Source organism: Oncorhynchus mykiss, chromosome 18 (assembly GCF_013265735.2).
Source record: "Oncorhynchus mykiss isolate Arlee chromosome 18, USDA_OmykA_1.1, whole genome shotgun sequence".
Taxonomy (NCBI): Eukaryota; Metazoa; Chordata; class Actinopteri; order Salmoniformes; family Salmonidae; genus Oncorhynchus; species Oncorhynchus mykiss.
In genome coordinates, this window is record NC_048582.1 from 26,027,809 (window position 1) to 26,042,334 (window position 14,526).

General features: G+C 42.6%; 1 protein-coding gene across 2 annotated transcripts in view; it reads right to left on the reverse strand.

Annotated features, from left to right (window-relative positions):
* si:ch211-246m6.5 (von Willebrand factor D and EGF domain-containing protein) overlaps positions 1-7,127 on the reverse strand; it is a 53,496-nt gene extending 46,369 nt beyond the window's left edge. The window contains exon 1 of one of the 2 annotated variants that reach the window (XM_036952428.1): positions 6,749-7,127. In XM_036952428.1, the coding sequence (XP_036808323.1) occupies positions 6,749-6,848 (100 nt within the window). In that variant the 5' untranslated portion in view covers positions 6,849-7,127. The remainder of the gene's footprint in view (positions 1-6,748) is intronic. The other variant, XM_036952427.1, reaches the window with a different exon arrangement.
* Positions 7,128-14,526: the final 7,399 nt, after the last annotated feature.

Genomic DNA, 14,526 nt, shown 5'->3' on the forward strand with positions numbered 1-14,526 from the left:
TTCCTTAAAGGGGGGAACTAGAGTTAATTTACTGTAACGTTTAGAGGGAGAGATGAGGAGGGTATATTCAAACAGGTAAAAATAACACACATTAATTTACCTAATTCCCCTCCTTTCTAAACTCACCCCTGGAGGGTTAGACAATAAAGCCAGCGATCCATGACAGGTTCTGAACATAGCTCTCAGCTGAAGGCTAAAAATGGAGAGAAAATGACTTTAAAGTCAGACCTCTCACATCCTATGTCCATTCAAGTGTCAAAGAACCTGCACCAATATCACACTTCCCTGTCTGTAAATTGAAAATGGGTCAAAACGACTAGGACTTCAGGATATCAGTCAGAGCTATGACAGAGGGATAGGAAGGCCTTACTGCGTTTCTACCTAATGAAGAGCATACTTTGGAAATCCTACCTAGGTGACAATATTATGAAATGTATGTTGAATGATCAATCACAAAACATGGCATGTAGCACATTTCTTACAGTACCCCCAAATGACGTTACATATTTCGCATCATTTGGATGCGGCAACAGTCTGCCCCCCTGGGCTAATGATGAAGGTTTGTCCTGGGGTGAGAGTTCCCTAGAGACTATTTATGAGGTTACCTCCCTACCGCGCTGTAAACTCTGTTAAAGGCCAATTTGACTAGGTTTTACCCAACAGCAACAGCCTCTCCTTTCCTCTCCTCTGGAAAACATGGCTGTTTGGAAAACCTTTGACCTTAGTGCTTGGAGAGAATTAGTTCCCAGACACAGACACAGACGAGGTGTAAAGCTTCCAGACAAGGTGTGTGTATGCAGAGAGATAGAGGATTTGTAAATACAACACATTTGGACGGCAAAGAAATATAATACACATTTTCAGTGCGGCCCTCCGGACCTTGTTGAAGACTAAATGTGGCAAAATGAGTTAGACACCCCTGCTGTATGGAGTAACTTGGTTGGATGGAATTTGGTATTTGGTATTTTATTAGGATCCCCATTAGATATTGCAAAAGTAGCAGCTACTCTTCCTGGGGTCCACACAAAACATGAAACATGACATAATACAGAACATCAATAGACAGCTCAAGGATAGAATCACATATATATTTTTTAAAGGCACATGTACTGCAGCCTACATATCAATACATACACACAAACTATCTAGGTCAAATATGGGAGAGGCGTTGTGCCGTGAGGTGTTGCTTTATCTGTTTTTTTTAAACCAGGTTTGCTGTTTATTTGAGCAATATGAGATGGAAGGAAGTTCCATGCAATAAGGGCTCTATATAATACTGTACTTGAATTTGTATGGGGACTGGGAAAAGACCCCTAGTGGCGTGTCTGGTAGGGTAAGTGTATGTGTCAGAGCTGTGTGTAAGTTGACTGTGCAAAAAATGTGGGATTTCCAACACATTAACGTTTCTTATAAAATGAAGTGATGCAGTCAGTCTCTTCTCAACTCTTAGCTAAGAGAGACTGGCATGCATAGTATTTATATCAGCCCTCTGATTACAATGAAGAGAAAAATGTGCCTCTCTCTTCTGTGCCAGGTGCAGCTTAACTAGGTCTTTCCTTGAAGCACTGGACCACATGACTGGACAATAATCAAGATTAGACAAAACTAGTGCCTGCAGAACTTGCTTTTTGGAGTGTGGTGTCAAAAACTCAGAGCACCTCTTTATTACGGACAAACCTCTCCCCATCTTTGTAACCATTAAATCTATATATTTTGACCATGACACTTTACAATCTAAGATAATGCCAACTAATTTAGTCTCCCCAACTTGTTCAAAAGCCACAATATTCATTACCAGATTAAGCTGAGGTCTAGAACTTAAGGAATGATTTGTACCAAATACAATGCTCTTAGTTTTAGAGATGTTCAGGACCAGTTTATTACTGGCCACCCATTCCAAAACAGACTGCAACTCTTTGTTAAGGGTTTCCGTGACTTCATTAGCTGTGGTTGCTGATGCATATATGGGTGAATCATCATCATACATGGACACATGCTTTGTTTAATACCAGTGGCAGGTCATTGGCAAAAATAGAAAAGAGGGCCTAGAGAGCTGCCCTGCGGTACACCACACTTTGAGTTCTATTAGATAAATAGCTCTGAATCTACAATATGGCAGAGGTTGAAAAGCCATAACACAAAAGCTAAGACTTCATCTAAAATGGCACCCTTTTCCCTACATAGTGCAATACTTTTGACCAGAGCCCTACAGACACGTGCATTATATAGAGAATAGGGTGCCATTTTAGACATAGAGTGGGTGACACACAACAACAGGCTCCCCATCATGATCTGACCTATGACCCCAACCATGGTGCTGCTAGTGAAAGAATGCTTTGTTGTCTCATGAAGAGATGGCCATCAGAGTCCATTCTCAGGGCAGTTGTTTAGTGGTTTAACTCTCTGGCTACACACACACATGCACAAATGCACACACACATACAGGCACACGCACACATGTGCGCACTCACCAACACACACGCCGTGCTGTGGTGAACTGAAGGGTCAGGGCCCATTCTTTGATTTATTTGTTGTGACAACTCTGCTGAAGGAGCAAATTGGATGTGGGAGAGGAGAAACACCAAGGAACTAGTGCTTACTTCCCCTAATGGTATAAATCTACTAGTCCCCTGCACTGTATAACCCAATTACTCAAAACCTTTGAGTAAACCCGTTGCACTTAAAAGGATACTTCAGAATTGTGGCAATGAGGCCCTTTATTAACTTCCCCAGAGTAAGATGAACTCGTGGATACCATTTTTTATGTCTCTGCGTACAGGCAGTTTGAAGGAAGTTGCTGACTTGCGGTAGTGCAATTGCTAACTAGCGCTAGCATAATTACTGGAAGTCTATGGTATCTGATAGCAGATCCACATAAGTCCATGGTATCTGCTAGCAGATACACATAGACTTCCAGTCATTACTTGACACAGAGTCAATTTAAATGGTATTTACATGTTCATCTAACTCTGGGGAAGTATATAAAGGGCCTCATTGCCAAAATCCCAAAGTATCCCTTTAATATACAGTGGGGCAAAAACGTATTTAGTCAGCCACCAATTGTGCAAGTTCTCCCACTTAAAAAGATGAGAGAGGCCTGTAAAAAAAAAATCCAGAAAATCACATTGTAGGATTTTTTATGAATTTATTTGCAAATTATGGTGGAAAATAAGTATTTGGTCAATAACAAAAGTTTATCTCAATACTTTGTTATATACCCTTTGTTGGCAATGACAGAGGTCAAGCGTTTTCTGTAAGTCTTCACAAGGTTTTCACACACTGTTGCTGGTATTTTGGCCCATTCCTCCATGCAGATCTCCTCTAGAGCAGTGATGTTTTGGGGCTGTTGCTGGGCAACACGGACTTTCAACTCCCTCCAAAGATTTTCTATGGGGTTGAGATCTGGAGACTGGCTAGGCCACTCCAGGACCTTGAAATGCGAATTACGAAGCCACTCCTTCGTTGCCCGGGAGGTGTGTTTGCGATCATTGTCATGCTGAAAGACCCAGCCACGTTTCATCTTCAATGCCCTTGCTGATGGAAGGAGGTTTTCACTCAAAATCTCACGATACATGGCCCCATTCATTCTTTCCTTTACACGGATCAGTCGTCCTGGTCCCTTTACAGAAAAACAGCCCCAAAGCATGATGTTTCCACCCCCATGCTTCACAGTAGGTATGGTGTTCTTTGGATGCAACTCAGCATTCTTTGTCCTCCAAACACGATGAGTTGAGTTTTTACCAAAATGTTCTATTTTGGTTTCATCTGATCATATGACATTCTCCCAATCTTCCAAATGCTCTCTAGCAAACTTCAAACGGGCCTGCACATGTACTGGCTTAAGCAGAGGGACACGTCTGGCACTGCAGGATTAGAGTCCCTTGCGGCATAGTGTGTTACTGATGGTAGGCTTTGTTTGTTTGGTCCCAGCTCTCTGTAGGTCATTCACTAGGTCCCCCCCGTGTGGTTTTGGGATTTTTGCTCACCGTTCTTGTGATCATTTTGACCCCACGGGGTGAGATCTTGCGTGGAGCCCCAGATCGAGGGAGATTATCAGTGGTCTCGTATGTCTTCCATTTCCTAACAATTGCTCCCACAGTTGATTTCTTCAAACCAAGCTGCTTACCTATTGCAGATTCAGTCTTCCAAGCCTGGTGCAGGTCTACAATTTTGTTTCTGGTGTCCTTTGACAGCTCTTTGGTCTTGGCCATAGTGGAGTTTGGAGTGTGACTGTTTGAGGTTGTGGACAGGTGTCTTTTATACTGATAACAAGTTCAAACAGGTGCCATTAATACAGGTAACAAGTGGAGGACAGAGGAGCCTCTTAAAGAAGAAGTTACAGGTCTGTGAGAGCCAGAAATCTTGCTTGTTTGTAGGTGACCAAATACTTATTTTCCACAATAATTTGCAAATAAATTAATAAAAAAATCCTACAATGTAATTTTCTGGATTTTTTTTCTCATTTTGTCTGTCATTGAAGTGTACCTATGATGGAAATTACAGGCCTCTCTCATCCTTTTAAGTGGGAGAACTTACAATTGGTGGCTGACTAAATACTTTTTTGCCACACTGTATTGAACTTCAGTCGTCTCAGGCCAGTGGCACAATATGTTAATTTATGGTTAGATCAGAACTTCCGTTATAATAATTGGCCTGTACAGAGAATTAAGTCAAAACCACAAGTCCAAATTAGTGTGAAACCAAATCCAAACTGGCCTCCCTTGGGGGCATTTTGCTGCAGCAGGACAAACCACAGTTGAGGTCAGCTCAATGCTGATTGGCCAATTTTTTATATATTTTTTTTATCAGCTTGAACATTTTGAGTAATGCCCCCACAAAGCCACTTCTCTAATATAATTTCCCAGTGTGCCTTGCCTTTTTGAGTGAATTGTAGAGTTACCACCCATGACTGTATTTGTTAGTGACAGAGACATAGCTGCTGAATTCATTCATTTTCAGTCCTGTGGCCTTCACCAAGTGAGTTCCTAGGCAAATGTTATCATTATAATTTAACTCTATTCAGTATGAATCTCATATGGCCTTATTTTTTACCCTAATACAGTGGCCTGAAACTCATGGTTTATAGGCCACATCAGGCCTGCAAGTAGGGTTGCAAAATTCCAGTAACTTTCCCAAAAATCCCAGATTTTCAAAAAATCCTGGATGAAGGATTTCCAGGAATCTCCCAACCCAAAGTTCTGGAAAACCTCTGAAATTTACCAGAGTTTTGCAACCCTACCTGCAAGTCACATTATGCTGGTTTGCAAAGTGATGTGTAATTCCTATTGGAATCCAGCCAGAGTTAGGATATCCAACAGTTAAAATTTTTATTCACCCACAAACTGCATTCATAATGACTGCCAGGGTTAGGAACAGTGTGAGGAAACTACCTAAGCCATTTAAACTGAAATAACCATTTCAGTAACGTGTGCAAAAAAAATCTAATTAAATTGCATGTGTAGCATACGATTATTTCATCAATCACTTAATGTCCATGCAAAAACACAAAAATCTACCTCCAGTAGTGCATGCTAAGGAAAAAAAAACATTTGTTGTCATAACTTCTTAAAAAAATATCAGTACCGCACAAACAATTTAAACAATAATGATTTTTAATTTACTTTGGGTTCAATTTACTAGATGTTTTTGAGTAAAAAATGCCTTGGGGCTTACAGTGTTGGGGAGAAAACGTCCAACTCCAAGTCTACAATTGTCTATGTTTAAAATCCCATTCATTACATCTACTGTATGTGCTGTCTGTTCTGTACTGTCCCACATAGGCTATATTTACAACTCTGTATTGACATTGTTTTAATGTTGTATTACTGGTAACATGGTTAGAATCCTGTAAAGCTGCCCACGACAAAACTCCTTATGCATATCTACTTATCTACTTGTTGGCTGGTGGTGAGTGACAGGTATGCACGGCTTTAGAACTAGACACCAAATGACACAGCCACACAACCTCTAATTGTGTCCTCCTCAGCAACTGGCCACAGTGCCAAGTTCTCCAGCAGCTTGCATTTCTAAAACACTTAGGCCTACAGTATTATGCATTATATACAACTTACATTATAGGCCTACTGTAAGGTGTTGAGAAAGAGACCTAAGCAACACAGTGCCAAGTTCTCCAGCTGGTTGTATTTCTAGATCACTTATAATAATAGAGAGTCCAGTGCATCATTATGTAAGGTGTCAAAGCACAACACTTGCCATAGACCTATACAGAGCTATACCACTCTATACTATGATTGTTTAACAGTATTTAATTTATAAGTAGAACAACAAAAGGCTGGTTCAGGTACCAAGGGAGACATTTGTTCCACCTCCCCCAAAAGCAATCCAGACTGTAACTGTATGTAAGGCTATAATGATTTTCAGCCCTGCTATATTGTCTGCGGATGTGTCCAATAAACTGCTGCTTTCTTACCATATGGTCCATACCGCCATGCCTTAAATCTGATGCAGCTGTCTGACAATGGAAAAGTTTGGGAAAATGTTCTGGTCCTCTCAAGTCTTATCTGTGAATTTTTGTTATTAAAAAGTATCTGGAGGAGTGAAAGAACACTGACAATACACTTTGTTATATTCCCTGGATCATAATAAATCATCAAACTGCAAAGCTCTCATCAGTCAACAATTGTGCGCTAAACTAAATTGTGATATCTTCCTTTTTTATTAAGGGCAATAGTCGAGGCATTCACGTCTTACTGTATTTTTTAAAAACGTTATGATTTATTCGACTTACCTAACTGGGCAAGCGCTCTCAACTGCATCAAACAGAGAAACACAATGCGCAGATATCCCGGGACTGACGCCTGTGAGAGGCTGCAAACTACGCAATCCATAGTAGCGGTTCACAATTTCACCGAAGGAAAATATGCCACAAATTTTCACAGATATTAGATCCCATTTGAGAATCTTCGAAAGTTTTCCAAATGTTCTTGAGTGACGAAATAGTTATCGTTTAGTTGTTTCGGAGCATCGGTTCAGAACCGTGGCTCCTCAGATTGTTTTAAAGGTTGAATCCGTGGGTAGTTTTAGAACGTTCTTTTCTTTTCAACCAACTTTTCCAATCAAGACACAACAAGTTGCTCAGTCTTACAAGGAGGAGGGAGGACAGCACATCCCGCCTTCAAGTCTCCATACTACCCCCTGGGGTGTAGGTGGACCCTCTTGAAGAATCCATACTGTAACAATAGTCTTTGGCAAATTCAACTCCTCCTTGACCAACAGGGACAAAAGCCTCACATATTTTTTGTGGGATATCTACACTTTTTTTCGTGAATAGAAAAGTTATTACGGTTATACTATAATATACAAAATTATAATTTACCAATTTATGACATTAGCTCAATGATCATTCAAATCGTGTAAATTGAATCCAGCTTGTTGGTGTGATCTCAAAACTGATTTAGCCCACTGAGCTAAAGCCTAGACGTTCGTTCTGGGAATTAACATAAGTCTTGGGAACTATTTCCACATGCTCCTTTTTCCATCTGATTTAGAATGCTACAGCTATGTTGTTTATTCTCACCCTGACTGACCAACCAATAACACTGTAATCCCCTAAATGTATGTGAGTAGAATAAGCCCTCTGCCGCCTGGAGAGAGAGATAGGGTCATCGCACTGTCGATGCTGTGCCACAGAATGTGGCTCTGTCCCAATTTAAAGTTATTGCTTTGTCCAGATGCCATCTATTAGACTTGGCTTGCCCTCATTCTAGCCTGCTCTGGAAGTAGAGCTGGGGCTCTGCTGAATGGCATGGCCCTGCTACGGTCCTGCAGTGGCTCTGTATTCTCCCAGCCTCCCCTAGACAGATGCCCTGGATTAATGATTGGAGACAGTGTCCTGGAGTGCTCTAGGAGTCACTGCGCAGCCAACGAAGCACTCATGTATGCCGGTGCCAGGATGGGTTCTGCTGTCCCACACGGTCTCTGTCCAGTAAACGTAGAACAAATACAGTATGGAGGGAAAGGGGTTGGAGACATACTGAAGGGCAGGTGCCTCCCTCTTCTTCTATCTGCCTCAAATCCAATTCCACAGACAGACTACCATGAGTCTGAAGTTGTGTCCTGGCGGTCTTCCTTAGCCAGATGCTACATGCCCTGTCTTAAGGGTGACAAGCTGGAAGGCAGGTGCCAACTTCCGCTCCTGTCTGCCTCTGGATGACCCAGGCCTGGATGGAAACAGGACGAAAACATGGTTGGCCTACCTGAATCAGAATGTATTTTTTTGTTGAAAATTTTTGTTTTTGTTTGTTGGCGCAGTGGTTTAAGGCGTTGTATTGCAGTGCTAGGGGCTCACTACAGACCCGGTTCGATCCCAGGCTGTGTCACATCCGTCCACGTCCGGGAGACCCATGAGGCGGCGCACAGTTTTTGACCGGCCAGGATGTCCTTGTCCTATCGCGCTCGAGTGACTCCTTGTGACTTTGGTCGCCAGCTGTACTGTGTTTCCTCCGACATATTGGTGTGGCATACAGGCTAGGCGAGCAGTGTGTCAAGAAGCAGTGCGGCTTGGAGGGGAACGCATGGCTCTCGGGCTTCGCCTCTCCCGAGTCCATACGGGAGTTGCAGCGGTGGGACAAGATTGTAACTACCAATTGGAAATTGGGGAGAAAAATGATTGTTTGTTAAGAAATGCGACCCAGGAGTCACCCTCCTATCTGTCTCACCCAGGCCTGGATTCTACAGCTCTACAATGAGTCAGACTATATACCTAACAGCCTATCTACCATGGGTCGTCCCAAATGGCACCCTATTCCCTACATAGTGCACTACTTTTGACCAGGGCACATAGGGCTCAGGTCAAAAGTAGTGCACTATATAGGAAATAAGAGGCCATTTGAGACACAAGCCTTGAGTCAGACGTTGTGTATGTGACGCTGATGTGAGCAGGTCATTGGGTCAAAGACGAGATGAAGGCTAATAGAAAGTTTACTGTCCTGGAGCAGGCTTTACTGGGATTGCTGCTAATCTTTACTACTCTTGCTGTATGTGAACTTCACAAGTCTGGTAATACTCACTGCTGCTGTTGTGGAATTGAGTCCGCCAGTGAGGATGGAATAAATGGATTACAAACTTATGTTTTTGAATAATGGGTTAATTGAAGCAGTGTTCAACATGGTCTGATACAGTGGTGGAAAAAGTACCAAATTGTCATACTTGAGTAAAAGTCAAATCAAATCAAATCAAATTTTTATTTGTCACATACACATGGTTAGCAGATGTTAATGCGAGTGTAGCGAAATGCTTGTGCTTCTAGTTCCGACAATGCAGTAATAACCAACAAGTAATCTAACTAACAATTCCAAAACTACTGTCTTATACACAGTGTAAGGGGATAAAGAATATGTACATAAAGATATATGAATGAGTGATGGTACGGAGCAGCATAGGCAGGATACAGTAGATGGTATCGAGTACAGTATATACATGAGGTGAGTATGTAAACATAGTGGCATAGTTAAAGTGGCTAGTGATACATGTATTACATAAGAATGCAGTCGATGATATAGAGTACAGTATATACGTATGCATATGAGATGAATAATGTAGGGTAAGTAACATTATATAAGGTAGCATTGTTTAAAGTGGCTAGTGATATATTTACATCATTTCCCATCAATTCCCATTATTAAAGTGGCTGGAGTTGAGTCAGTGTCAGTGTCAGTGTGTTGGCAGCAGCCACTCAATGTTAGTGGTGGCTGTTTAACAGTCTGATGGCCTTGAGATAGAAGCTGTTTTTCAGTCTCTCGGTCCCAGCTTTGATGCACCTGTACTGACCTCGCCTTCTGGATGATAGCGGGGTGAACAGGCAGTGGCTCGGGTGGTTGATGTCCTTGATGATCTTTATGGCCTTCCTGTAACATCGGGTGGTGTAGGTGTCCTGGAGGGCAGGTAGTTTGCCCCCGGTGATGCGTTGTGCAGACCTCACTACCCTCTGGAGAGCCTTACGGTTGTGGGCGGAGCAGTTGCCGTACCAGGCGGTGATACAGCCCGCCAGGATGCTCTCGATTGTGCATCTGTAGAAGTTTGTGAGTGCTTTTGGTGACAAACCACATTTCTTCAGCCTCCTGAGGTTGAAGAGGCGCTGCTGCGCCTTCTTCACAATGCTGCCTGTGTGAGTGGACCAATTCAGTTTGTCTGTGATGTGTATGCCGAGGAACTTAAAACTTGCTACCCTCTCCACTACTGTTCCATCGATGTGGATAGGGGGGTGTTCCCTCTGCTGTTTCCTGAAGTCCACAATCATCTCCTTAGTTTTGTTGACGTTGAGTGTGAGGTTATTTTCCTGACACCACACTCCGAGGGCCCTCACCTCCTCCCTGTAGGCCGTCTCGTCGTTGTTGGTAATCAAGCCTACCACTGTTGTGTCGTCCGCAAACTTGATGATTGAGTTGGAGGCGTGGGTGAACAGGGAGTACAGGAGAGGGCTCAGAACGCACCCTTGTGGGGCCCCAGTGTTGAGGATCAGCGGGGTGGAGATGTTGTTGCCTACACTCACCACCTGGGGGCGGCCCGTCAGGAAGTCCAGTACCCAGTTGCACAGGGCGGGGTCGAGACCCAGGGTCTCGAGCTTGATGACGAGCTTGGAGGGTACTATGGTGTTGAATGCCGAGCTGTAGTCGATGAACAGCATTCTCACATAGGTATTCCTCTTGTCCAGATGGGTTAGGGCAGTGTGCAGTGTGTTTGAGATTGCATCGTCTGTGGACCTATTTGGGCGGTAAGCAAATTGGAGTGGGTCTAGGGTGTCGGGTAGGGTGGAGGTGATATGGTCCTTGACTAGTCTCTCAAAGCACTTCATGATGACGGAAGTGAGTGCTACGGGGCGGTAGTCATTTAGCTCAGTTACCTTAGCTTTCTTGGGAACAGGAACAATGGTGGCCCTCTTGAAGCATGTGGGAACAGCAGACTGGTATAGGGATTGATTGAATATGTCCGTAAACACACCGGAGACAAAGTAGAATCTCAATTCAACGGCTCAGACACAAGAGGCATGTGGCAGGGTCTACAGTCAATCACGGACTACAAGAAGAAATCCAGCCCAGTCACGGACCAGGATGTCCTGCTCCCAGGCAGACTAAATAACTTTTTTGCCCGCTTTGAGGACAATACAGTGCCACTGACACGGCCTGCAACCAAAACATAGTAAAAATAAAGTAAAGATACCTTGAATAGAAAATGACTCAGGTGAAAGTGAAAATCAACCAGTAAAATACTACTTGAGTAAAAGTCTAAAAGTACTTGGTCTTAAATATACTTAAGTATCAAAAGTAAATATAATTGCGAAAACATAAGTATCAAAAGTAAACGTATAAATCATTTCACTTATATTAAGCAAACCAGACGGCACACTTTTCTTGTTTTTTTTAATTTACAGATAGCCAGGGGCACACACCAACATTCATAATTTACAAACTAAGATTTGTGTTTAGGGAGTCCGCCAGATAAGAGCTAGTAGGGATGACCAGGGATGGTCTCTTGATAAGTGTGTGAATTTGACCATTTTCCTGTCAAAATGTCAGAGAAAATGTATGGAGTAAAAAGTACATTATTTTATTTCGGAATGTAGTGGAGTAAAAGTAAAAGTAGTCAAACATATTAATTGTAAAGTAAAGTACAGATACCCCCCAAAAACTACTTAAGTAGTACTTTAAAGTATTTTTCCTTAAGCACTTTACACCACTGGTCTTATAGTAGGTTATATGGACTTATAGTAAAAGTAAATACTGTTCTTTCAATGACATAGACTAATCAGGTGAATTCAAATAAAATACAATAAAGTGTATTTGTCACATACACGTGTTTAGCAGATGTTATTCTGGGTATAGCGAAATGCTTGTGTTTCTAGCTCCATCAGTGCCGTAATATCTAACAAGTACTATCTAACAATTTCACAACACAACACACAATACATACAACTCTAAAGTAAAGGGATGGAATTAAGAATATATAAACATTTGGGTGTGCAGTGTCAGAGCATCATAGTCTAAAATGTAGTAGAATATCATAGAATACAGTATATACATATCAAATAAGTAATGCAAAATATGTAAACATTATTAAAAGTGACTAGTGTTCTATTATTAAAGTGGCCAGTGATTTCAAGTCTATGTGTATGGGGCAGCAGCCTCTAATGTGCTAGTGATGGTGTTTACCAGTCTGATGGCCTTGCTGTTTTTCAGTCTCTCGGTCCCAGCCTTGATGCACCTGTACTGACCTCGCCTTCTGAATGATAGTGGGGTAAACAGGCAGTGGCTCGGTTAGTTGGTCCTTGATGATCTTTTGACCTTCCTGTGACATCATGACATCACAGCCGGACAGGATGCTCTCAATTGTGCATCTGTAAAAGTTTGTGAGGGTTTTAGGTGCCAAGTCAAATTTCTTCAGCCACCTGAGGTTGAATAGGTGCTGTCTGTGTGGGTGGACCATTTCAGAATTTGAAGCTTTCCACCTTCTCCAGAGCCCTCACCTCCTCCCTGTACGCTGTCTTGTCATTGTTGGTAATCAGGCCTACTACTGTTGTGTTGTCTGCAAAGTTGATGATTGAGTTGGAGGCGTGTGTGGCCACGTAGTCATGGGTGAACCGGGAGTACAGGAGGGGGCTGAGCACGCATCCTTGTGGGTTGCCATAGTGTTGAGGATCAGCGAAGTGGAGGTGTTGTTTCCTACCTTCACCACCTGGGGTTGGCCCATCAGGAAGTCCAGGACTCAGTTGAACAGGGCGGGATACAGACCCAGGGCCTCGTGTTTAATGATGAGCTTGGAGGGATACTATGGTGTTGAATGCTGAGCTATAGTCAATGAACAGCATTCTTACTTCGGTATTCCTCTTGTACAAATGGGATTGGGCAGTGTGCCCTGCAATGGTGATTGCATCATCTGTGGATCTAATGGGGCAGTAAGCAAATTGAAGTGGGTCTAGTGTGTCAGGTAAGGTAGAGATGATATGATCCTTGACTAGTCTCTCAAAGCACATGATGACAGAAGTGAGTGCTACAGGGCGGTAGTCATTTAGTTCAGTTACCTTTGCTTCTTGGGTACAGGAACAATGATGTGGGGACAGCAGACTGGGATAGGGACAAATTGAATATGTCCGTTAACACTCCAGCCAGCTGGTCTGTGCATGCTCTGAGGATGCGGCTAGGGATGCCGTCTGGGTCGGCAGCCTTGCGAGGGTTAACACGCTTAAATGTCTTACGTCGGCCATGGAGAAGAGACCACAGTCCTTGATAGTGGGCTGCGTCAGTGGCTCTGTGTTATCCTCAAAGTGGGCGAAGAAGGTGTTTAGCTTGTCCGGAAGCAAGACATCGTTGCTTCCGGACAACGTCGTTGCTGCCATCTATCCACATGGCTGGTTTTCCCTTTGTAGTCCATGATTGTCTGTAGAGCCTGTCTGAGCTGTTGAATTGCGACTGCACTTTATCTCTACACTGTGACTTTTGCCTGTTTGATTGCCTTATGGAGGGGATAACGATACTGTATTCGGCCATATTCTCAGTCACCTTGCCATTGTTAAATATGATGGTTTGTGCTTTCAGTTTTGCGCGAATGCTGCCATCTATCCACGCTATCTGGTTAGCGTAGGTTATAATAGTCACACTGGATACTACATCTCCTATACACTTCCTGATAAACTCAGTCACCGTATCAGTGTATTCGTCAATGTTATTCTTAGAGGCTACTCAGAACATATTGCAGTCTGTGTGATCAAAACAATCTTGAAGCGTGGATTCCGATTCAGGGGAAAGCTATGATCCCTTATGGATATCACTTGTTAAATCCACTTCATTCTGTGTAGATGAAGGGGAGTAGACAGGTTAAAGAAGGATTTTTAAGTCTTGAGATAGATGGTGTATGTGTGCTATTCAGAAGGTGAATGGGCAAGACAAAAGATTTAAGTACCTTGGAACGGGATATGGTAGTAGGTGCCCACTGGTTTGTGTCTGATGGGTTTTCTTGCTCAACAGTTTCCCCTGTGTATCAAGAACGGTCTACCACCCAAAGAACATCCAGCCAAATTGACACAACTGTGGGAAGCATTGGAGTCAACATGGGCCAGCATCCCTGTAGAACGCTTTCGACATCTTGTAGAGTCCGTGCCTTGCTCCTAATGTTTGGTAGACTCATTGTACAGCAGTTTTTCAGAAAAACGAAAGTATATGAAACTACAATGTAGAAAAAAGTAATAATGAATTAAAACCCTTTAATGAGTAGTGTCCAAACTTTTGACTGGTACTGTAAATTACAAATATATATATATATATTCAGTATACAGTGGAAGTCGGAAGTTTACATACACTTAGGTTGGAGTCATTAAAACTCGTTTTTCAACCACTACACAAATTTCTTGTTAACAAACTATAGTTTGGCAAGTCGGTTAGGACATCTACTTTGTACCTGTAGATGCATTTCAAGGCCTACCTTGAAGCTCAGTGCCTCTTTGCTTGACATCATGGGAAAATCAAAAGAAATCAGCCAAGACATCAGAAAAAAAATTGTCGACTTCCACAAGTC